The sequence below is a fragment of the Chaetodon auriga genome, chromosome 4 (assembly GCF_051107435.1).
Source record: "Chaetodon auriga isolate fChaAug3 chromosome 4, fChaAug3.hap1, whole genome shotgun sequence".
NCBI classification, from domain to species: Eukaryota; Metazoa; Chordata; class Actinopteri; order Chaetodontiformes; family Chaetodontidae; genus Chaetodon; species Chaetodon auriga.
Window position 1 is genome coordinate 19575841 of NC_135077.1, and position 25546 is coordinate 19601386.

The 25546-nt window shown below is 43.2% G+C and overlaps 2 protein-coding genes across 10 annotated transcripts in view; one reads left to right on the forward strand and one right to left on the reverse strand.

Moving 5' to 3' along the window:
- Positions 1–25546, forward strand: part of lrba (LPS-responsive vesicle trafficking, beach and anchor containing) — a 174559-nt gene that overhangs the window by 89880 nt on the left and 59133 nt on the right. For 6 of the 9 annotated variants that reach the window (XM_076729272.1, XM_076729263.1, XM_076729267.1 and 3 more), the window contains exons 37-40: positions 10790–10914; positions 11222–11236; positions 15453–15596; positions 17437–17573. In XM_076729272.1, the coding sequence (XP_076585387.1) occupies positions 10790–10914; positions 11222–11236; positions 15453–15596; positions 17437–17573 (421 nt within the window). The remainder of the gene's footprint in view (positions 1–10789; positions 10915–11221; positions 11237–15452; positions 15597–17436; positions 17574–25546) is intronic. The other 3 variants (XM_076729266.1, XM_076729269.1, XM_076729270.1) reach the window with 1 other exon arrangement.
- On the reverse strand, positions 18792–20620 carry mab21l2 (mab-21-like 2). Its single transcript, XM_076727494.1, has one exon. The coding sequence runs from the start codon at positions 20230–20232 to the stop codon at positions 19153–19155; it is 1080 nt and encodes a 359-aa protein (XP_076583609.1). The 5' UTR covers positions 20233–20620; the 3' UTR covers positions 18792–19152.

Sequence of the window (25546 nt, forward strand, 5' to 3'; positions counted from 1 at the left end):
TCTCTCCATCAGTTAATCTTTGCGTTATTTTTACATTTTTCTTTCTCACACATTTATGGTTTAGTCTGTAAAATGAAAGACACAGTGTGGTCAAAGTCCTTCTTATCTCTGACCACAATGTCCAAAGATGTTCAGTTTTTGGTGATATCAAACAGAACAGCAGCAAGTCCTCACATTTAAAACCTTTCATTACGGCTTAAACGATGAATTCATTTTCAAATTAGTCGTTTAAACTGTTGAAAACATGGTTTCAAATCGAAACTGTTTCCCTATAATAACTACAATCAAAACTAAAGTTTCTAATAAAAATGTAGTTTTATTGATAAAGAATGAAAACTCGACCCCAGCTGAGCAGAAAACCCCACAACTGTAATCAGGTTCAGATATTCCTAAATTCTGATTGGTGCGCTGAAACATGTGACGTCACTTTTTCCATCTTAGCTGCACACGCTTCAGACTTCAAACACAAATGCAGGAATCTCACAATTGAAATATCTTGTTTGTTTTTTTTTAAATGAATAGGTTTTTAGGCTTTAATTGATTTTCCTTTTTGTCAGTCAATCAGCCGTGTAACAGCAGCACTCCCGCTCGTTGTCCTTTCCTCTCAACAGGCCTTGTTAGTTTTGTCCCCCTCGTCGAGCCTCCTCCTCCGTGAACGCACCGTGGGGCTACGCTCACTACAGCGAGGACGTTCATGTATTTTTATAAATAAATGATTGCATGAGAAGCAGCGGCAGCCAGATTCATCTCTGCTTGTGTGCCTTCACTCCACACTTAAATCACAATTATGATACATAATACTGAACGTAATGCATGTGTTAAAGCCGAGGCCTGCACAGTGTCTGCGCTGCCTTGCGTGCACGCTTTATGGACCTACTGTACATCACAGCTGCGCTGGGGCTGCGCACGCAGAGCTGAAAAAGGAAATGGGGCTCCGGCACGTCAGCGGAGATTATAACCATAGGAAACAAGAATATAACTGTTTAGAGTACACCGACTCTCGGAAATGCACGGCTGCAGAAGGGCAGGAAGACGGATGGAACGTGGGATGAGAGAGAGATATTTGTTACTGAAGCATCAAAAGTTGAGATGGAGACAAAGACAAGACAGCGACATTTCTCCCCCCACATCCTTTCCTCTTGCTGCAGTATATACTAAACCGCTGCGATGACTGATTGCACGAATCTGTATGTAAAAGGTTGAGAGCGTGTCTTGTTTGCTGGATGGAAAACTCTGCAGCTGCCGACTTATCTGACCATCAGATTGCCTTTGCTGCATTTGTGAAAAGACTAAACACTGTAGCTGGGTCCCCGCTCTCGCCTGATCCTGATTGAAAGACCAGATTTTCAGTTGGGATCATTTCTGCTCTTCCTGTTGATTATTATTTGGATTGTAACGTTTGTAAATCAGTGCAGCTGAATCGCATCTGCGGCAGATAACCTCTGAAATGAGCCCTTCTTTACGTTGAGAAAACAGGACCTAGCTGGTCATTTTTAACTGATAATGGCTTTCGCTTTGCTTATGAATACTTGCAGTCAAAACACGAACGTGACCCGATGGGCTGTGCGGTGGCAGCCGCAGCGGCCCGCAGCTCCCGTCTCATCCCGAGCAGAGACAGTTGTTTCCTTTAGTCCAGATCCAGACTACTTCAAAACCAATTAGCGGAGGCTCGAGTTATGGCCATCCATCTGCCTTGATACAGTCATAAACATATAGCATAAACATAGCGCACGAAGCAATGCGAGCCTGCTTCCAGTTGTGCTCATCTTTGTAAACTCTCCGCATCACGCGGGGATCTCCAACGCCAAAGTCCTTAAACGGGTTTAACGTGAAACCCTCCACCTCGTTAATCATGCGCAGTGACATGTGTCTGGGACGGAGGAGCTGTGATGGGGACGAAAAGGATGTTCCTTAAGTCTCAGGGGAGACTGTTCAAGTTTGACAGACTTGCGTTCCATCAGTTGCATAAAATAACGTGCCACGAAGGCCCTACCGTGCAGCCCGGCTCATGGATATGAATTAGAATATCGCCTTAATGATAACATTTACCTCCACTGTGTATACAGTACAGTGGCGGGGGCTGTAAGGAATAGTAACAAAGTGTCATGGTGGAACATATTAACAGCTGATGATGTCCATATGTTAGCATGGCTAAGTGTTGCAGTGTAGACGGAGACGGAGAAAATTCTACTCGATGGATCATTTCAAATGACAACAAAAAGCCAAGTGGTTCAGTTAAAGCCGGGACGTTTGATCACCGTGGAGGAAATGAGTCATGATTTAAACATTTCGTTTTGATGCCACCTGTCACGCAGCAAATATGCTCTTTGAACTGCTTTTAAACTGCATGTTAATTACCACAATTCATTATTTAATAGTGGACTTGTTGCAAAACATTGATCGTTTCCAGAAGCATTATGGGACATTTAGGTGTCTGTTTTGGACTCTGAGGTGAGCACTGTGCAGTCAGTCTATCAGAGCTGATAATCTATTGGTTGTGACAATAAATATACTAAATATCAGCCTCGCACCAGTTATAAGCAGATTATTACCTCCATCAAAGCGGTTGTTACAGAGGTGAGAAACTACTGGCCTGATTTTCATGAAACTCGGTGGAAGGTGCAACATGGGTCAAAGAGAGCAGATTCACATCACAGCTTCGAGCTTAAAATCCAGTAGATTAAAGTTCTAATAAATTCAGATTAAATATTCACAGGTGCTGGTAATCCTCTGAGGTCAAACGTCACACAGAAAGCAGTCTTTACGGAGCGTTCAGGGACAGTTGTTTCATGGGAGAATCGTTACAATTGCACCTCTTGCTCAAACTAAGTCTGCAATAAACTCCACCAGAGATATCAAAGACAGTTCGAAACGCTTCAAGAGAACAAACAAAAGCACTGACCATGAGGTGATTTAATGAAAGCTGCCATGTTCAAGATGTTATTTCAGTCTAAGCGTTTGATATTTGCACATATGTACATGATGAAGCGTTTTCACAAATAAATGTTACGTGAAACAGAATAAATGCACAGCTGAGGTGATGAGGCTTCAGCCACATCCTGACATAATTTTAAGAAATTTGGAAATGCATCCAGACAAATATAGTGGTTGTGCTTGCAGGTTTTCCTACCATAGAGCAGACCTCTGCCTTCTACTTTCAGTTCTTTTAAATTAGCCGAGCTGTTCTGAAGACGGTCCACGTAGTACCTTCAGGGGTTCAGTTCTCCCCCTCTGTGAAACGATCTCCGTGCGCAGTGACAGGTCGCTGTAGTGCGACACAGAAACTGAACGGTAAAACTGACAAGACGTTCTGAATTTAACCAATTTACCCTCGCACATTTCCATCCTCTGGATCCTCTTCTTCTTCTTCTTACACCATCGGTTTTGTCCGTCCTCTTCCTGGCAGCTGGGAACTGTAATGGAATCCTTGTTATGAAGTATGAAAGAAGCCCGCCATCCCAGAAAGACCAATTACACCATCCCACCTCGCTGCCTCGCTGCTCACAGCCCGGTGTGACTCTGTAGCAACTCTCAGATTTATGAGTTTCATATACCCTTAAGAAAGTATATGGCCTTGGTGGAGCAAGGTCATGATAAAAGGGTGCTGATCAATATCTGAATGAAAAACCATTTGGGAAGTTTTTAGGGCTTTTTTTTCCTCCTCTCTGCCTGGATGCAATATCTGCACAGTATCGATTGTCCGGGGCCAGTAGTTAGTCAAAGGCTATCTCCTTTGACTAACCCCTTTGCAGCGTGTCAGCCCCCCCCCTCTTCCTCGTGATAGATTGGTATGCTTCCAGCCACTGTAATTACACCACGGGACCAGTGGGTCATTTATTCTGCTACTTTCACCATTTGCCAAAAAATCCCCTTTATCTTTAGATTCCAGCACTTTCTTGTGCAACCAAAGCTGGAAAAAGGCCACATAAAATACCAAAGCCGGCAGTGTGGAGAGCGGAGGAGCGAGGATCATCCTTTACTCAGCCCGTATTCATGCTGTAGATTTACTTGACACCCACGTCCTTGTGTCCGAGTTCAAGTTCAGCACCACCCTAAGAGAGGAAGACCAGGGGAGTCCAGTACGAAGGAACTGATAGTAGGTGGAGGGACAGATGGAGCAGTTTGTTCATTCATTCATCTGTTTTGTTCATTTTGTAGATAAACACTCAGTAGAGGAACGATTTTAGTGACAGAAAGCAGAATTAGGTTAAGAACCAAACAGACCTCACGGTGTATTTTACTGTACAGAAAGCCTGAATATACTATAAGCAGTATAAAACTGGTTATTCTGCCTCTGAAGTCCAACGTAATATCAGATGTTCACGAGATGTGACGCAATATTAAACTACACAAAACTTACAGTGTGAATAATATAATAAAACACTAAAAAAAAAATGTAGTGTTTAAAATCCAAGACGGACTTTTATCAGAGGTGATGCTCTGTTTTTTTTTCTTCCAGGTCATTTTCTCCACTGATAACCACACCGACATTATAGTTAGTCAGACTTCTGTTTGTATGATCGTCTCAATCATCTTGCATTGGAATTGCTGCACTTGAGACACACACACACACACACACACACACACACACACACACACACACAGAGTGCTGTAAGTGTTGTATAATGGCACAGCCGTGTGATGGAGAGAGGGGAGGAGGTGCTCATGAATAGCAGACAGCCTCGCTAGATGAGATTGCCGAGCCCTGTAGTCCTGCGTCACACTGAAGCAGAACCTACAGCAGACGAGTGCACAGAGTTCAAAGGAGACGGGATAGCACTGATTTGTTTATTTTTTAATAAAACATCAGCAAAATCATGAGCTTACAAGCAAGATTAGTATGTTTTTTACTAATTTTGTGTCGTTTTAAAATCTGAAATGAAGCTGAAATTTCAGGTTTTAGCTTTTTTAAAACTTTAAAGTCTAAATTTTTGTGAGTTGAAACTGGTTTTGGCGTGTGAGGTGGAAGGTTAAACATCTCCGGTGTCGTGTTTGCATTAAAAATGTGAACTTTAGGGGGGAAAAAAACCCTCCGCAGACTCCCAATCCGAGCTGACCTTGAGCTCGTCGGGCGCTGTGTTTTTCTTTCGGGGTGCGTTGGAGACGTGGGTTTGCGTTCAGATTTGTCATCGCATTCAAGATCAGCTCTGAAAGGTAGAGGTCAGAAGATTATTACAATGGACCAGTAATGGCAGAATTATGCAACTCCGGTCCAGTGGATGCCCTCATTACCTCGCAGGAGTGGTGATAAATGGCCTTAAATGCATGTTGTCAAAATCACAGGAAAAATGTGACTCTTCATCAAAAATACAGATGGTACCACTTCAGCGACGAGCAGGGACGTCTCTGTGTTCTATTTATTACAGAGCCGATGCTTAGAGGATTTTAATAAGGCGAACCATGAAGCTGTTTTTACATGAAATGATAAAGTAGAAGCAGCATTTCCTGTCTTTGGTCAATATTTACTGTCTTCACTAAACACAACACTTTTCCTTTTACCTCCCGTGAAATCTGATATAATTAGTGTGTAATTGTCTGGCTTTTTGTCGCTGGATTTACGCTGAGTGTAATTGCTGCTAATTGGGAGCCGCACACTAAGCTGCTGGTAATTAGGGCTCGATTTGCATTATTTCATTTGGCTGCACTGCATTGTGGGGAGCGCGCAGCCTTTTGCCTCCCACCCATGGGAGTACTTTGATCAGCACAAGCCGGTGATGTTCCAGAGATGCAATATCACTCCCTCTTTTTTTTTTTTTTTGCTGCAGATCTCTTTCTGAAAGCTCTTGGATAAATTGGAGTTAATTGGGAGGAGTGGTAGGTGCTTATGTCGTCTTGGTAATGAGTACGCGTGCACTCTTGTGTGTTTGCAGCAGATTTCAGTGATGAAAGCAAAGGATGTGCACATGGACTCTGTTTCACTGCGAGTGAATTTAGTGGCTCATGCGTAAGATGTAGTGCACGCTTGTTTATTAGATATGTTTTTGCAGATCTGAGGCAGGGCTGGTGCAGTATTTAAATTGATATTAAAAATAGACAAATTAAATGACTTGATCCTGTGATTAATAATAAGGATGGGCAAAATTACATGTGGACTGTCATTGAAGGGGATGAGATGGAAATGTTGGCGGGTCTGTGACCCTAACGTTACCTCTGGTAAATCTTGTAAACAACATTAGCTGAGGTGAATTAACATACACACATGTAGATGGCCTTCTGTAAACCTCATCGGAGTGGGAAGGATAAGCATTAATGCACATGTAGAAAATCACTCTGGCAAGACTTAATCATGCCAAACAATTTCAGCGGGAAGGTATTTGGTCCTGTTTCATTTTAATTTGAGTCTGGAGATGCCATCGAAGCCATGGCTGCCACCGTTTGACAAAGAGCCAGCGCTCAAGCAACCAGTCCTCCACATGACAAATCCTCAATCTGCTCCTGCTCCGCCGTTTCTTCTAAACACATGGTTTATGCAAATCAAAGCAAAATGATCTTGGGGATAGCAGCAATGTTTGAGCAATTTGAGGGCCGCCAATAGGGACTGGCATTAATATAAAATAAGCTAGGAGAGAAATCTCTTCTGCATATGCAGCTCTCATTGACTGTACCCAAATTAATTTAGCTGAAAGGTTATGAATGACTGTTTGTGCCCGTCGTGCGGTCGCTTGTGGTGATATATGAAAGCACATTCGCTCTGCATGTCCTGTTCGCTGTGATAAAGGTCATGTTATTATTTACATAGTATCAAATGCTTTGAAGATAAACCCGTGCAAACAGTCGTGTTTTCTTTAGCTCTCCGCGTTCACCCAAGATAAATCCTACCTTTCCCGAAGAGCTCAATGCAATTGAAAAAACATAAAAAGGAAGGAAACTGGATGTTTTTCTTGCTCTTATCAGTTTCTAGTACTTAAAAACAAACTTTGTGAGACTGAAAATGGTGCAAAAACTCCGGATGATCCTGTGTGATTGAATCTTGATGGATGGCGATCGTTTGTCCTTGTCGGGAAATGCTCGTAGAATCAGCAGCGCTATCAAACTTTCAGGACCTGCGGAGAGAATCTATTAACATGCTTTAAACTGGCTGTTTGATCCTGATGAGCGGTGGTGCACAAAGACTTAGAAACCCACCAATCCTAATAATATATGATGATTAATGGAGGTGAATTGGAAGCGGACTGGGATTGTTGGTTTTAGGGATTCTTTAATGCTTAATCTGTTATATTTAGGATAATATTAAACCTTAATACCCCCCTGGGGAAATTGGGTTGGTGCAGCCGAAAACTATAGCAGTCGATACAACAAAGGAAAGAAAATAACATCAGGACTCTGTAGAATTCATGCGTATGAAGAAAAAAAAAAAAAAATCTCTACAGTTTGTTTTTAATTTAGTCGAAATTGTGACAATAGCATTTTGTCTAGTTGTCGCTATAATAGAACCTTATTTTATTTTGACACTATTTATGTTCAAATTATGGGTGGATTCATCCTCACATTTACACACTGACGGGAATAAATGTCCTTCTTGCTTTCTATTTGGGTAAACGGCACCCACGTGTCAGGGAACAGTTTATTGTAGAGGACTCAGTTAATGTAGTTCACTTGGCCCTCCACTTTTCTAAATGCTGTTCTCTCCAAATAAGCATTTCATTAATCCTGAAGCGGCTCTCAGACTGAACACGCCTCACAATTAAACCATTTGTTTTGCATGTCACCTCACCACGCCAGATCTACTTGGATGCCTGCTCTGTTTTGATCTAAATGGACAATTTAGTGGCGCAATTGAAACTTGAAGGAGCCCACCAGTAAAATATCTCCGTGCAGCGTGATGACGGTTTGTGTTGAGTTTATTAAATTGGAGGCATAACAGTTTTGTTAACTGATTAGAGAGAAGGAGCATCAGAGCCACATAAAAGGAGAAACTTGAGCTCCCTCATTCCTCCTCTGTGTTGGTAAACTTCCTCAAATTTACAGCTTTAAAGTCCTGAAGCGCATCCAAAAGATGTTTGAAAAAAAGAAAAGAAAAAAGGGTAATTAGTATTTACTACCTCACATAAAACTCTTCCGGACTCTGTTTCATCAGTAGCCAATGTGGTCTCTATTAATACACATAAAGTCAGAGCTTGAGCATGCAAGGCCTGCGCTGATATATATTTAAGGTTTTAAAAGAACACGCACTCCCTCTGTCAGGCCGTCTTTCTCCCACTATCATCATCAGACAACAGTCACTTCAGGCTTAACGAGCCGGCCTTCCACACACCTTTTATGACCGAACTAATTACTAATTACACAAGTGGTTGGCGTGCGCCACGGCACAACGCTGGCCCTTTGTTATTTTAATTGTTGTTATTTTGAAGAATGGCGCTTCAGTAAATTCTGCCGAGGATGCCCTGGGAGGATGGATGAGCGCTGAATAATTTATCATCTTTGTGGAAACACACTCGGTGTGTGGTATGGGGGTTGCATAGCGCTGCACATCTCCATTCTTGTTACGGCGGCGCTCTCGTCGGGGATTGATGACGAGGTATCTTTCATCGCGCGTCCACCTCTTCTAGCACCCCATCATTAGGACTTCCATTGTCGCCTGTTCATGGCGCACTGGGTGAATATGACTGGCAGAGGTGGTCTCCCCCCCCCCCCATGCTGTGACTAATTACTCCAGCCATTGGCTCCCCTCCTGATGGATTAACGTGTATTGTGTGAGTCGGACAGGCCCCCCTCCGCCGTGAGATGAGAGACGAGTGCGTCCTGATTCGGAGCTGGCCGCCGTGCACAACCTTGATAATTATTTTCATAGATGAATACCGTTGCAGGCAGGATGATGAAGTGGCCATTTGCGTTCAGAGGCTATCACATGCAAACATGGAGCAGGGTCTTTGTCATTGGCGAGAAATCTGGTCCTGCACAGACCTGCGTCCCTTGTGTCTTTCCAACTTGCATTCTACACACACACACACACACACACACACACACACACACACACACACACTCTGGATACAATACAAACCTATATTCCCATTTATGCTGTTTTCTAAATCTCCCTACCATCTCCCCTCAGCTGTCCTCTGTGTCTGCCTTTTATGCACTGAACTAAATGCACTCTGCAGAGCGTTTTACATCCAGACTTAAGATTCGAGCAGCAGCCACTCTCCGCTCGTCATCCAGCCTTTTGAGACAGATTCTTTTTTTTTTCCTTGTGCAGATAAATCAAATAATCAATGGTTTTCATTACCCAGGGCATACGGTGTTTTAAAGGACCCGCTTGGAAATTGTATTTATTTTCTTGCGTAAAGCTCCTTTCCCTTTTAGAGGCCCCTGTGTGATCATTGGTGTTGGACTGAAGATTTGTGAGGAGCCCCCGGCCAGAGCTGCGTTCAAGAGTAGATCCCATAAAGTACGCTGGGGTTCTCCCGTCACAGCTTATGCCACTGAAACCATAAACTGTGTCTTCCTACACCTTCACAGAATATGCTGCAGCCACTTCTGTATAGCCTGCTCATGGTTTTATTTTTATTATTTTAGAAATATTTTGCATTGTTTAACTTTTTTTCTTTCCTTTTTCTGGTTTTAATCATCTGAAAAAGGTCATTCTGTGGAATAAAAAAAAAACAAAAAAACTATTTTTGGCGGTGGCACAGGCTGTATGTGAATTTACTGTATGTTTCATGAGAGCGCAGATCCTTCTGGTCTTATTTTCACTTCTCACACAGCACAGCAGAATTACAGACATTTACAGTGTTTCATGAGCCATGGTAAATTGTTGCAGTGGGTTTTAGGAGCATGCACAAAGCTAACTCCAGCACAAGCCTAGACAGGATTTTCTTATTTCCTAAAAGTGTTTTTGTCATGAGAACATTTAGTTCAAGTAAAATGACTATTTGACTCGAGTCAGACAGTCAGGATTTAGTCTCTCTGAAGACCCAAGCGTGCGTTGCTAATATTGGATTTCTGTGCTGATTAATCGACACACGAGCAGCTTTGTTGTGCACTAAAAAGTTCTCCAAATTACAAACCCTCTAAACTGGCTTGGAAAATGGCTTATGTAATGAGAAAAAATGATTTTCTTACACTTAGTCGAGCCTCCGAGCTATAGGTAATGAATATTTTAGATTATATTCTAATTAAATCACCTTCAAATATAGAAGTGATATGTCATTATAGGCAGGTACACAGTGCTACGTGGCAGTGACTCCTCATTAAAAGTTAACACTTTCTTTTCCTCGAGAGCAAGATGATTTAGTGAGCGGGCCCGGTAAAGGGAAATGTAAATTGCAAAGAAAAATGGGTGCTGGAGACATTGATTAATATTGGTAATGCTATCTGCCCCCCTCCTCTGTGTTTGTAATGGCCTTCTCCTTATCCCGCCAGCCATGGGTCCTGACAAGAGGTGTCCTGCTGGGCTTGAAATGAGCCTAGAATGGAAGCACGTGCCACAAAAGTGTGTGGAAAATGATCAAGCTGTCATTCGCTCATTCCACTGCGATGTATAGTGCTCAGTTCACCTTCTCAAAGAGGGAGAAGCAGGAAAAATAAAGCACAGAAAGGAGGTGGGGGGGGGGGGGGGGGGCTTATCCCCTCAGATGATACTGCCATTGTCAAGGACAGGGTGCAGTGATTTGGGGTCTGAGCTTGTGTCTAACTGAATGTATTTAAAGAGTGATTCCAAGGGTTAAAAAAAACACCAAACACAATGCCGGCTTTATGTACGCTCGCTCGGACCGAGTGCTAATGCTGGGCGGCTATACCATGCTGGCTGGTAATTGCTAACACATGTGCTACCTCTGTCTCGTTGCAGCCGGCTGAGGGAGTTCTGGCGCCTGGACTACTGGGAGGACGATTTAAGGCGGCGACGTCGCTTCATCAGGAACCCCTCCGGATCCACTCACTCAGAGGCTACGCTCAAAGCCGCGGCCGAACACGGTCAGTCCCGTCCGCCGAGTCCCTGCCTGTTGTTTGCACTCCCTTTTCTTGCTCGCTTGGTGGTAGCACCAGGTACAAGGTAATAAAAATTAGTCTTCCCGATGCAATAAAAAATTTATTGTACCACAAGACACAGTAAAATAGCGCCCTCATTTGAATTTCACAAAGGTAATTTCATACCCTGCTACCCATTATGCAAAGCCGCACTAATAATCAGCCCGAGCGTTAGCATGCTTTGAAGTCAGCATCTGTGAATGAGATTAAATGTGAAAATTTTGTCCATTCTTTTCTCTTTGCTGCATAACAGTGGCTGAAATCAGTGGTAAGTAACATTCACGCTCCCTCCTCCTCCTCTTTTTATTCCCACACTATGATTTTTATGTTTGAATGAGGGGTCACTTTGAAATTTGTGATGCATTCCTTCATAAGATGATTTGCACGATAAGAGGAAAACATAATGAATGAAACCTTTTGTAGTCCAATTAAATGTGTTTTGAGGTGTATAATTCATTGATCGAATGTCTGATAGTAAGATTTATTGTAGTCTACCAAACATTTTTGTTGCAGGAAGAGTCCACATTGCACTTAAGATGTGGGAACGTTTAATGTGGTTTTGGAAAAAGAAAAAAACTCATCAATACTCCCAGAGTGCAGAGCTGCCATTAAAACTACCAACATTGATTACGTTTTCTTCAGTATCGAATAGGTCGGATCAATTCCTCATTGTTTCTGTGCGCTTCTCTATAAAGACAGGTACCGGTTTTCAATAAACCTCATCCGAGAACAGCGTAACTTTCCCAGCAGTTAAAAGCACAGTATCTAAATGACACATGTCCCGGCGTTAACACCAGGAGTCGCATTTCTCTCCTGGAGCGCATGTAATCCCTCATTTCTGCAAAGATCCAGCACACACCAGGCTTTGCAATCATGGCCACGCTGGGTCTGCGTTTACCAGCTCGATCAATTACTCTCACTCATAACCCAAAATGTCCTCAGTGTGTCACCTGCAAAAGTCCCCTTAAATGTGACATCATTCCCAGAGACAAACGGCAGGTGTGACAGGAGTCAATAAGAATGTGATCTAAAAGCAATAAGCGCTGGGGATCCCGGGATCCTGGGAGACCCCTGGTCTGCAGTAATGGCTGCAGCGTGGGGGCAGCTGGAGACCGCGGCCTGAGTCCAGCTGGTCGCCGCTCCTCTGCAGCAGAGTCTGAACTTCACTTTGTTTCCATCTTAATTCCTCCTTGTTTTCCCTTCAGCTAGTTCATGATGGAGAACAGACATATCACTTATGGTCCGTCCCTGACTTCTTTAAGCTAATGAAAACGTTCGGTGTGTCGCTTATTCGGGTATTTTGTCTGCTTTTCAGTTTTATTCAAAGCCATTACAGCTGCGTGTGCTGCATATATTCATCACTGTGGGGGAAAAAAGGCAAATTCCTGCAAACAACATTTGGTTTCAAAGTCAAGTCTGTGTAAAAATAGCCAGCAGCCAGTTGTGGCAAGGGTACGCTACCTCAAGAGAGTGTACCGCCTGGCTGAAGTATGGGAATATATCATTAAAATAACTCTCTGACATTGAAGCCTGACGGCATCCATTTTCTGATGTAACCTTTCGTCTTGTTTTAGTCGACCCGACATTTGTTACGGAAGTGCAGCTCAAGATGAGAATGCAGGGCTGAGTTTTCAAACGGAGCACAAAGGTCATATCTGGCTGTAATTATATTCATCAGATGCAGAGGAGAAAATGCAGCCTCACTCCCTAAGAAAATATTTAGCATAAGATAAAGCCTGAATTTACCCCAATTTTCGAGCTACTTGTGGCTGCGCTCTTCAAATCTCACGCACGATCGTAAAATTAGAAGCAATGGAAAATATTTAGCATTTTTCCCTGAGTGATCTATAGGAACGGCTTTTTTTCCCCCGTTTTTAAGAAGAGGGAAATGTATGTTGTTTCCTTTTTTAAACACAGAGAAAAACGTGCATTTCTGTGTTCAGGATATGGACAACCGTTATCATTCATACTGTGCCAAGATGATTTCCACAGGAGAGTTTGTGGCTGCCAGTAGCCTTCAGTAGGCTGTTATGTATTTACGGCTGGAAAGAACCATCTTTTCTGGGGGATTGATTCGCGCTGGTCCAGGGCCCGTGTACCAGAGGTGGCAGAGTAAATACCTGAAGACTAATGTCTCTGTTCTGGTAATCAATACTCGCCTCATGACCACACTCCTGGCTACGCTCCCGTTAAAAACAAATTTGTTAATTTTGACAATTTAATTGCTGCGAGCCATGCATGCCTTGAGTTGTATAAGCAGGTAGTTGAACCTCGCAGTCGGGAAATGGGCTCTTGGAAAAAGTCGAACCTGCTGGGATTTACGCTGCTTTCTGCTCCCTGCGTGACGAGTGATGAGGTTGAAGTGTAGATTTATTTGTTGAAGTGCCACGCTCGCTCTCAGCATGGATTGTTTGTCATTGTAATCTTTGTGAATTATACTTTTATTTGAGTGACCCCCTGAAAATTAAACATTTTAATTCTCGTGGCCATCAGTATTATTTCAAACACTTTTAGTTCATTTGAGTTATTTCCAGATTTTTCGCTCACATACTTTGACATTTGAAGTCCAGCTGATGCGAGTTTGTGCTCTGAAGTCGTCCAATGATTACACACACACACACACACACACACACACACACACACACACACACACACACCACCAAAACCTCAGAGATGTCAAATTGAAAGAAGGAAAAACTAAACAGTATCTACTTCAGGAAGAGAAAGAGTGAGAGATTAGCACACAGCCTGTCACTTCAGTGTCTTTAATGTGTGACAGTCAAACTAGCTTTTCTTCATGTTCCGATGGACTCACACAATACGCTCCCTGCTCATTATACCTCAGTGTGTATTATACCGAGGAACTATTAATAACGTGTGTGAGGGTAACAGAAGGAGCACGAGTCACGAGGTGTAGTTGCATCAGGCTGTGTGTTTGTGAGGCTTCGTACTCCGTGTTAGTCGTTCTCGTGTGCCGGGCTGAGAGTCGCTGAGCACGTTTCCAGGGAAATGCAGAGAAGTTCAAATCCACCTCTGTTTTTTAAGCTCGCGATCGGTCCCCTGTCCACTTGCTTTGGTGTGAACACAATGGCATGTGGTACGTATTAGAGGAGCTGGTAGTAATTTCAGTGCTGCTAACTAAAGAATCCTCCAGGGAGGCTTAATTACAGGAAGACCATTCTAAATATCAGCGAGCTGCATATTTTCCATGACAAGAGATTTTTTATCCCAGCTCTTTTAGCAGTTTCAAAGTATATGGCCGCCATGACGCGACTGCATTTTTAGGAAGTGCAATTGATCCCCCCCTCAGGTGATGGCGAAAAAAAATCCATTAAGCATGTGTTCAGCGTCTCATTGGATTAAAAGTGTGCTGCTTTTACCAGAACGCTGCAGCAGAAAACATGCACAGACGCGGCGAAGGCTCTCACTATATTGCCAGCTCTGTTTACAAAGCAGGAAGACTCACCAGCCAGCCTCTGTACTGCAGGCTCGTGTCTGTGGATCCTTACCATGCACCACTGGGGAATGCACGGCTCTGTAAATGTTTGCAGATTACCATTTTTCTTAAATAATCCATTTGGAACCTCACGTCATGTTCAGTTGAACTCAAAATGGGCCGTGCACGACCCTCATTTTGTTTACATGTGTTTCAATAATATTTGTGTGAAATGGTGTTTGTTTTGATGTATGTTTAATGGCAAAAATGCATTTAGGGGTTAGGATTATGTCAGTCTTTTGTCTTCATTCTGCTCGTTTTTGGTTTGCCTGCCCGCATGTAACTCTGCAAGTCCGTGAAGGCAACACAAGTCAGCGTTGCTCCTGACTGATGAGTCGAGGTTGAGCAGCAGAGCCGATCACCTTAGAGAATAGTTTTATTGGAGGGTAAACCCACAATACTTTACCAATGTTAGCCTTTTTTCTGTTGGCAAAACAGAGTTCATGCCCACCGCTGAAAGCTGACGGTCATTTTTTAAAAAATTCATAAGTTACTTTAAAGCGGTCTCAAATCGATGTGTGTGCAGCTTTGAACACAAAATTGTAGAATATACTCAAATTTAGATTTAAAGTGAGGCTGTTCCGATAATGGCTGATTTGAATCGACATCTTTTTTATTTACAGCTCCGTCACTGATAGCTGCAGCTGAAACTGAGGCGGTGGGAAAAACTCAGAGCTCGTATTAGAGCGCAGCTGTATTTATCAGTCCATCTGTGACGAGGAGTAAAAAGAACTTCTCCACCATCATTTTGTTTGTAATGATTGCTCATGATTGCTGTTTTTTCCTACAGAGAAAAGATGTCAGGTTTCTGTTAAAAACACAGTCAAACGTGCGATCGCTGACACTTTGAAAGCATCAAACTCTGCTCTGAAATAAAGTTAAACAGGTTTATGAAAGCAGTATGAAATAAACTGAACCCCATGCGTAACACTCTGATGACCTGTGATGCATTAAAGCTAAAATAAAAAGCTCGTTTTCCTCCCTCCAGCGTCCGAGGAGGATATTCTCAAAGGCAAGCAGTCCCTCAGGAGTCAGGCTCTGGGAAATCAAAACTCGGAGAGCGAGACATTACTCGACGGAGACGATGACACTCTGTCATCCTTAGAGGAGAAGGACCTGGAGAACTTAACAGGTAAAGAACTGGCTCATCCTCTTCACCTCTCATACCTCCCAGTCGCTCTCCCCCCTCCCAGTCCTGCTGTTTGTCCTGCAGCCCAGACAAAATAGAAAAACAAGCTCAGTATAATTTAATATCCTGCATATATAATTCTTCTGTTTCTATAGCACTTTGTCTTGTGCATCCACGTCTCCCATCACTGGATTTCACTGATTTTCCCACACGATGATGCTGTTTTTCTTTGATATCAGGTATTTTTTTTTAAATGCACATCTGAAAGCGTTAATTGTTTGAAAGTGCAGGCTCCTCATGTGCAGAGAAAACAGGCTTTTAAACAAAGCCTCAGCCTGAATTACACCCCTGGACGGCTCTTTCATTATGGCACCACTATCACAGGCGAGTGCTGCATGAAAACACAGCTATCTGCAGTTTTCTGTCTGCCGCTGGAGGTCTTACACACACACAGGCCTGAGCAGCAGCTCTCTAAACATCTTTTTTTTTTTTTTTTTTTTTTGACCCAGCAGTAGCCGAGTTTATCCCAGGATGCTCACCCTGAAATGGGCCATCATCTGATTGGTGAAAAAGCCTAAATAAAACCTCCCCTGCACTAGCCTTATATGAAATTCAGCCCACGATCTTGTCAGCCCCTTTGTCGCTTTTGATACATCTGTTATTTAAATACTCTTAATTAAATATCATATAGTCCGCTAATCGGATTGCAGTGTAATCCGCATTTTTTATGTGCGGCGACAGAAAGCTCCGCACACTAAGCTGCATTAATGGGGCTCAGAGTGCTATTAAAATAACGCAACTGGATGACAATGGGATTAAAGGTTGAATCCTGTCTAATAAAGTGCTGTGTGCGCGGCGAGGACCGAGCAGCTCTTAAGCAGCTGTCTGCTTCAGGTGTAATTGAATGTCTTTGACTGAATGGAACAAAAAAAAAAAAAAGAAAAAAAAATGTTATTTCAACCCACGGATAACATGTCAGTACTCGCGGGGTTCAGCAGAGGCAGAGGAATGGATGTGTATCTGTTTATTCCATCCGTTTGCATGAGTGTGAGGGCGCTGTGGGAAATCAAGCCGCGCTCCGAGCCTCCTTTCTCCGCAGCGCACATCTGCAGATACAATGGCTCACATGCGCCGCGCCGGGCAGAGCCTCCACCCACAGCTCCCCTGAGCCGGGCTCTCATTGTCATACTGGCATAAATTAAGATTGATGAGAGATTAAACAGAGCTTTACCCAACCTGCCGCTATCAATGGATCCTGATTGACAGGCGATTTTTTTTTGTCAATTATTTCTCAAAGTTTTGCACTTTTTATTATTTTAGTACGAGCTTCAGGACATTTAGGCCTGTAATGTTTTATTTTACAACTCTACATCATGATTCAGTGTGCAGCGTTAGTGCTGCATGTCTCTCAGTTTATCTTGAAGTCATCCATTAATTCAATTTAATCAATTACAGCAGAAAAACTACACTGTGTTTAAAGTAGCCGTATAGCGTTTAGCCTCCTAATCTAAATATTCTGCAACTCTAATGCAACATAGTCGAAAATAAACTTAAACTAAACCCAACTTTTAAAATAGACACAAATTATCGTTATCTTTGGCGTGTTTATCTTCACCACTTCCCAGCTCTCCTCATGCGTAAAGCCGGTCCAGGACCGAAGGCCCTCAGCGTGTTTCTAACACTTCTCCTCAGCTCAGTGAAAGCCCTTGTTGAGTTTTATAAGTTTACCTTTACACGTTGGTGGCTTTCCTTTAAAAAAAGAAAGCCAGCGTTCTTGCCCCACTTGTCGGAGAGGAGGCACAGCCCTGCTCGTTTTCTGACCGGCGTGCGCCTCTTCCTCCAGGCCCAGTAAACTTCAGCACCAGCGCTCAGCTGGTGGCTCCGGCCGTGGTGGCCAAAGGCACCCTGTCCATCACCGCCTCCGAGCTCTACTTCGAGGTGGACGAAGACGATCCGGCCTTCAAGACCATCGATCCAAAGGTAAGAGACTGGAGCTCCATTGATCACGTCTCAGACTGTCACTTACTGAAGCCATGCCTCGGTTTCCTGAGGTGCTGCTGAACGCAGCCTGACGAACACAGCTCAGTATCCACAAGTGTGTTAAATAAGCAGCGTGTTAAATGTACGATTGTGTTTGTGCAGGTTTTTATCTGATGATGTGTCGAAGGAGAGTCTGTCCCTGAAGTTAAATGTGACTATTTGAAATGAAATTAAGAAAAATGTTTTGTTTTGTTTTTTTCTTTATTATAATTTTTGGGACTGAATTTAAAACGTCTTTTTTCTCAAGGAACATTTGGTAAAGTAGCATAAATTTAACACCACGACAGCGGTTAATATTGTTTGGTGGTGAGAATAAATTTAGTTTTTATTTATTTTTTTATTTTAATTAATGGTCAAACTGTCTTTATGCGTAAATCCTAACGGCACATGGATCAGGCCTCCCCATGGGGTTTTTAAGCAGATCTCAAAAATTAAAAATACACAGAAAATATGGTCTGATTAAAAAATAATACAAACAGTTAAATTTGGGCTAATTCTAGTAGTTTTTACTGGTGGTAACTTCAGTTTAAGTCCAGAAGACTGCTGACCCACAGGTGGTTGTTGGTTTACAGTTTAACACTGCACACTGAAATGATCGCATTTGTTTTTGAACGTGTGTAGCTGTGTGTTACAAAGGTGTTAGCCTGAGTAATATCCACAATTATTTGAATGCGATTTTATATTAGAATTCATTAGAATAAACTTGACAGTAAAGGTCTCGTATAAGCTTCACAGCGTTACCTAAAATGAGCCGCATTGATCAGATTAAAGCTCCAGAGTAGCTGCAGGCCCTCGGCTGGTGCTGCAGTTAGAACAGAGAGCAGAGATGCTCCCAGGCCTCTGAGTCCGCTGATTTACACTCATTTGGAAATCCTTTTGAGCCCGTGACGCACTGTAAAAGTAAGTGATGGCCTAAAGTCAGCTGTGCACATTCCACCTTTAAATTTTGCATAAGCGGGTTTTCCTTTTTGTTTTTCCAGCGGTGACCGCAGCTTGGCTCGCTCTCTCTCTGTCTCTCTCTTTCTCTCTCTCTCGTGGAAATGAATAATTTCATGATTCTCTTCATCAGACAATAGCAAAATGAAATGCACCAGATTTGCCTGTCACATCAGCTGTCAAAACACGTCAAGACACGAGGCCAAGCTGTAATTTAATTTGCAACATTTTATTAACATTTCTTTTGAAGTCACAAACTGAAAAAAATTGAACTTGGCACGCTACATTTTATTCTTTCACTTAACGATTTTGTGCATATATTTAAATAAAAGGTTCTTCACTTTGTGAAAACATTTAAAGAAGACAACTAAAAGTTCTTACATTTATCTGAAAATGTACCTTCACTTTCTCTCTGGCAGTGGCCCAATTGCTCCATTTAAAAAGGGTTTTGTGGTTTTGCTCGCTGCAATATTTTCTTACTGATTTATTTTTTATTTTTTTTCACATTGCTTGGAGAATCAGTTGCAGAATCATCTTCGTCCTCTAAGTTTTATCCCAAAATGTCTCTGTCTCCGCCATCACTTTATAGTTTGTCCAAACTTTTAGCATTGGTGAGGATTTCCCTCGCTAGTCTCCACGTCTGCTTAGCAGCAGCCTCCAGGGCCGAGTGAGGCTTTCCCTGAAACAAGTCCAAGTTTGGCAAGAAGTAGTGGGGACATCTGCGGCACTGCAGACAGGATATGAGCTGCAGCAGGATGCCATTCAGTCGGTCTCCGAGGCAAGACTCGTCCCAGTCGGTCTCTCTCGGGTGTTTCTCGCACTCGTACAGCAGCAGGGTCTTCATGTGGTAGTTGTTGAGCGGCTGTCCCGGCAGCTCCAGGTGACGGTCCCTCAGAGTCTTCAGGACGGACAGACACTTCTTCCTGCAGCCGGCCATTAGCAGCCTGTTCTCGGCCTCGCTGAACTGCAGAACCCAGGCGTCGCTCTCCGCAGAGCTCTGCTTCCCCGTTAACGAGTAGCACTCTTTGGAGAGGAGGTTGAACCCCTCGGCTTTGACTTCTGCTACCCGGTTAGGACCGGGCCAGGGGATGTGGGGCATGGGCCACTGAGCGGCACTTCTAGGCCAAATCCCAGTGCACTTGAACGCGGGGGTGATCTGCACCACATACCTCTCCCTGATCCGCAGTTTGACCTCGCTGGTGTCCGCCACCATCTTAACCACGTCGCGGTAGCTGCATTTATCCACGGCCTGGGCCACCAGAGTCTGAAACCTGGAGCGGATCTTTCTGGCTGACAGGTAGCCGGAGGCGGTGATGAACTCGACCCACAGCGACATGCTCCTTTTACGGCCATCACTCAGCTTCAGCACCGCGCAGCCGGGCAAGGAGCCGTCATCCACAAAGTTGAACACCCCCATTTGGTTGAGGTAAAGCACCACCTCGAACTCATTGGGGGAGATGACCTCCATCCCCTCATAGCGCGCATCGATCTCGCTGAGGGAGCTGATAAACCGGGGCTCCTGCACCTCCACCTCCTTCAGGACATCCGACACCACTTTACAAACCTCCCTTATAGTCTTCGCAATGGCCGCTTTGCGAGCTTGGCATCTCTCGTTGTAATACTTGTTCAGCTGGTAAACCAGCTTTGCCTGCGTCGCAATCATGTTTGGGCAGAGGTCCGGGCTGTACACCGGAGAGTCGCAGTAAGTTGACGGATCCAATGCTTACCGGTAAAGCCAGAGGCAAATGCTTCCCCGTGCAGGAAAAGTGTGTATTCAAAGTTTTTTCTTTTTTTTGCTTTTGCAGCGGATGGACGTCAGTGTGAGGAGGAGGAAACGGATAGGGATGCAACGTAATAGCCTGCTAAATATCAGTCCAAGTCATGAGCACTTCCAGCACGGCTAGGTAGATTCATATTCAGGTTGCGGGTCACCATCCGTGTCCTGGGCTGCAGACGCTAAAGGCTAAAACACCGCCCGCGACCGCTCATCTCCTCTTGCTGTTATTCTCTCCTCCGCGCCCCCGCTCACTTTTCGTCCACACTCAGCTGTGAGCCGGACTTGTGTAGTTTATGAATGGTTCCTTTAGGAAGAGTGAAAGGGGTCGGGCTTCTCCTCCTGCAATCATGTGCGGAGCTGTCAGTGCGCGCAGCCAATGAGCGCAGAGGAGCTCCGGTCCGCCTCGGCAGCTTCTGGACGCGCGGAGCTGTCCGCTGCTCCCACTTCGACACAGGAAAACACAAACCTTCAGCTTTATACGGGCGAATTCCAGTGTGTACTCTCTAAGCCTGCAGTAAAAGTTTTTTCTTTTATTTTCTTTTTCTTTTTTCTTTTCCAAGAAAAGCGTTGCTCTTTGCGCGTAATTTCGCCCGGTGCGCTCTGAGGATTAGGAGTGTTTAGGCACAGTGTGAGTGACAGCCTTTAACTTTAGAGCTGCTTGTATTCTGCAGATAAGTCTCTCTCTGTTTCTCTTCGTTTTTAATTGAATGTGTTTTTGCCTGTTTTTCTCTGTTTGAAAGACTCAGTAATTGTTTTTCTCTCATCGACAGAAAGTATTCTTTATTCCCACCGATTTATGTGCAGCATGTCCTGCTTTTATCAGCTGTGTTGGCTTAATTTCGAAACTTCTACATCTGTTTTACGCATTTAAGTGTGATTTTTTTCCCCCCTTTTTCCTAACAGGAGGCATGGTCAGCTGGTCATATTATTTGTAAATTAAATTAAAATTGAAAAATAAAGCAGTAGACTATTTATCTCATCCTTTTTACTTCCAGTTTCCCTGTTATTCTGGGATGAATCCTTCAGCGATCGCGTTTTTTTTTACCGCATTCATGTGAAATTGTCTGTTTTTCTAAACGCTAAATATTTCATGTCCTCCAGCCGTCATCATTTTGTTAAAGCAAGCTGCGTTCAATGTGTCAAATGCACCTGCAGGTTAGGCACAGAAAACCTTGAATTAAAGTGTCCTGAACTAAAAACTGAAATGAATCAGACGCGTTTACGTCCGTCTGATGAGCTTTTTGACTAATCAATTAATTAAAATTTTTTATGAACAATTAGTGTTATGTACATGGTCAATATTTTGGAGTCAAAGAACTAAAACAAGACGTGTGTCCGCAGCTACACACACACACACACACACACACACACACACACACACGCACCCACGCACCCACGCACCCACGCGTTAATTTGCCAGTGCGTTTATCGCCGTGAACCTTGTCCATACTGAATAATTTAAGCGGGGGTCTTGTAAATTGAAGTCCTCTTGTCACCCAGACTTCATGCTGGAGGACTAAAGAAGCCTCCCGTCCTCCTGCAGACGTGGGGCTCTACTTACACTCGGAAACATGCTGGAAAAAAGAAAACCCCGCAGTAAAAACCATATGAGATAATTTGGCGCATTGTTGTCACCTTTGCTGTCCTGAAACGCGCGTCCGCTTAACGAGGTCGCGGTGGTTTTAGTCTCACACGGAGCTAATTGGACACTTTCTCCAGTCTCCCTCCTTTCAAAGCTTTTGTAATCCAGTTAAATAAAATGTTTTAATTATCTTTCCTTCACGTCACGCTCTTCAGTGTAGCTCTGTCATTCCAGTAATTTCTGAAAATAAATAAGACAATCAGTAATAATCTACATTATAGAAAATTTTGGTTTGATATTTTCTCTGCAATCCGGTTTAAAGTTTATTTGAAAGGCAGTAAAAAGCAAACCTGCGGCTGTTTTAGTCCAAATAAAATGTTAAAAATACTCCTGAACTTCATGTCACTTGTTACTGAAATAATTTTACATAATGCAGAAAAATGACCGAACAGTGATTTCCAGAAACTCGTTTACTGATATGAAGACGCCAACTATGCAAGAGATTCTGAAATAAGCCACAAACATTTCAGAAAAGGCGAAGATTAATGAGCCCCGGTCATAGTTGCCACATCTTCTGGACTTCATCATGGAGCCTTTTTGCAAGTGTTGTAGAGACTTAAGGGAGTATAAAATAACTTAAGATTAAATTTGTAGAATTTGTTATTGAGTTTGGTTTGCATGACCTACTGAATATTTGACCACATATCAGTGTAACAAATAACCTAAGATACAAGAGGCTCATGTACACATGCATTAATTTAGATTTACATGGGACCAGATTTGTTTGATTTGGTGAAAAGCAGGAACTTGTCACACAAACTATCCTGTATTTTAACGATGCACTTCATGGATGAATATTCTGCACAATTCTGATTAGTTTTGACTTAGCAGGGAAAGTCTTCTCCCCTCGAATAACTACATTAATAATTGGCTCTCAGTGCAGAGGTTTAGAGTCAAATTCACGCGTCTCCACCAAGAAAAAACCTTCATGTTGAAACGGTACTGGGGACCATGGAGCTGGTGTCTCATGACATTTGAATTTGATGCACAGGCCACTAAATGGACACAAAATCCGTTTGGATATTCTTTCTACGACTGCTAAAGTATCTAGAGACACCGTGGCGAGACGAGCAACAGTTGACTTGACAACCTTGATTTATAGTGAAATTTGAAAGAAAAGTTAAACTGAGATTTGACATTCCTTCCCTCGGCGTCACCCTGAAGTACAGCGATATTTACCCCGATGTTGGAATTTAGAAAAAGAAACAAAGAGAAATAAATGAGCAAAAATATCTGTGCTGTTTGGGTCCAGGATGGCTGTTTATTAGCAAGCTCGCCGCTCTAGAGAGATGAATCGTCGCTACTTGGAGAGCAAGCGTCCAAACATTATGGAGAACATGCTAACTGTAGCTCAGTGATAACAAGAGTTTCATGAAGAGGCTTCGAATCCGTTTGGCCTCCTTATCAAGCGTGTTTCCGAGCGACTGCGTTCACTCTTTATTGCGGTGTAGAACGGGGTGGACACAGAGGGTTGGGTTGTATTAAATCTCTCTGTTTTGCCAGTTTAAATGGAAAGGTCAGACATATCTCTGAAAACTGTGTGTATGTACGTTTCATGTGCCGAGCCGCATGTGAGGTGGAAAGCAGAGGAGGGCTGGGACAGCTGGGAGCGACTGTAGCAGCTTTCGGAGAGTTTTCAGTTCACTTTTTTTCCCCTCTTCCCTTTACATGTATATCTATGACTACCTGATGGTCGCTCATTCATCCATTCTTGCTACTTCTTTGTGCCCTTTATCTCCTGCAAACATGCAGCATTATCTGTGCTTCCCAAAGAGTTTCCCCCTGCTTTATATTGACTGGAGAAAAGATCAGGGGCCTGTCAGAGCGCTCTTTGATCTGAGTCTGTGTGACGACTCCACAGTGATCCCCTCGCCAGCGCAAAACGGTGTCCATGCCTGTGCAAATCTCTGCCAGCTGATGAGTAACCTCGCTGCTTCTCCTTTCTTCTCTCCTCTGTCTACTGTCTCAGCTTTATTCTTATTTTCTCTCTCCTCTCCTACCAGATTACGCCGGGTACCCGCAGGTGGCTCACTACTGTGTTTACGCTGTTTCCATAACGTTGTTTACAATTAGGAAAACCACCTCAAAGGCATAATTTGACTTTTGAATATATCTGGAACATATTTGGTTCCTTATGTGAGGGTCTTGTTTCATAAATGTCACAAAAGTTTTTCATAAAATTTCATTTTTTGGTCTGTCTGGCTCATCAACTTGTTGAATCTTCAGTCATATTGACAGTGATCCTTGCAATACACCTCTGAACACTATGGCTGCATTTTAATGGCGAAGCATGGCATTGAGACTTGAAGAAGGCCATAGAAAAAAAAATGTTTTGCAACAGAATGTGCAAGTTTCCCCCCTCTGTCTACTTGAGTTAGTGTGCTTTATAATTCCAAGTGATAAGGGAGGGGGATGTCAGGGCTTGGCGTTTTTAGGTAGACCTCTTTTTTCCTTCTTCCTTTAGTCCAGAAACATGATAGGTGCAGGGAAAGTGGCTGGCTGCCTAACAACACACATGTGCACACGTGAACTGAGCGAGCACATTTTTGATGCTCTTGTTCACACATTTTGTCGCTGTCTGTGAAACCCGGATGGACCCAGCTGCTCGCTCCATAGAGGGCTCAAAGAAAATCATCGCAGGCAACTAATTGCCTGGCAGGGCCCTGCATCTGCTCGGCAGAGAGCAGAGCTGATGAAGTCACGGAGCAGATGTGTGTTTGCCTGCCTGCCTGCCTGCCTGCCTCTGTGTGTGTGTGTGTGTGTGTGTGTGTGTGTGTTTAGCAGCACCCTCTCCGTGTTTAGACACAAGCCATCAATATTGCATGTGGAGTTATTGTTGCAGAGCCACTCCTGGAGACTACTAATATTGTATGAATGAGGAAGTGAAATTCGCTGTACTTCCAGCTGATTGGCCAAAGGAAATACCAGCAAAAACCTGATTGGAGGAACCTTCCCTTAGAGCCTTATTGCAGTCTGAGTGTATTATAGACTGTTCCTGTGTCCTGATAGCCAAAAATGTACTCATTTTAACTGCAGTTTTAGTATGTAGTACGTTCATAAGAAATGTACACTTAAGAATGCTGGAATAAAAGTAATTTTATTTTTGAGTGGATTTCATCGACACTCCCAAAATCCATCACACACAAATTTAGGAAGCTGAAAGTAGAAGAAAAATAAAAGAGTGTATTGAATGAGAGAATGGTGTGAGAGCTCAAGCATTTTTTGCCTGTTATTATAATATATAATATAATAGATTTTTAAAATATTTGTCATTTGAATTTTAAAGCCACAAACGCTCCTGTCAGTACAAAATAGCAATACTACATATACATTGTACATACTTGATAATAGTACGTGTAATTGCTTGTAATTGGACTAACTGAAAAGTACTGCACTGTCAGTATTAATGCATTACTTGTACTTTCACCTTTATTAGTATTAGTACTGGAACACATTGTACATTCAGTGAGCATTTGGAAAGTAAACAAATTAAACAAATTAAGATTATCACCCCCCGAGCCACACAGCAATCTGAGAATCAAATATAACCGCCTTAAA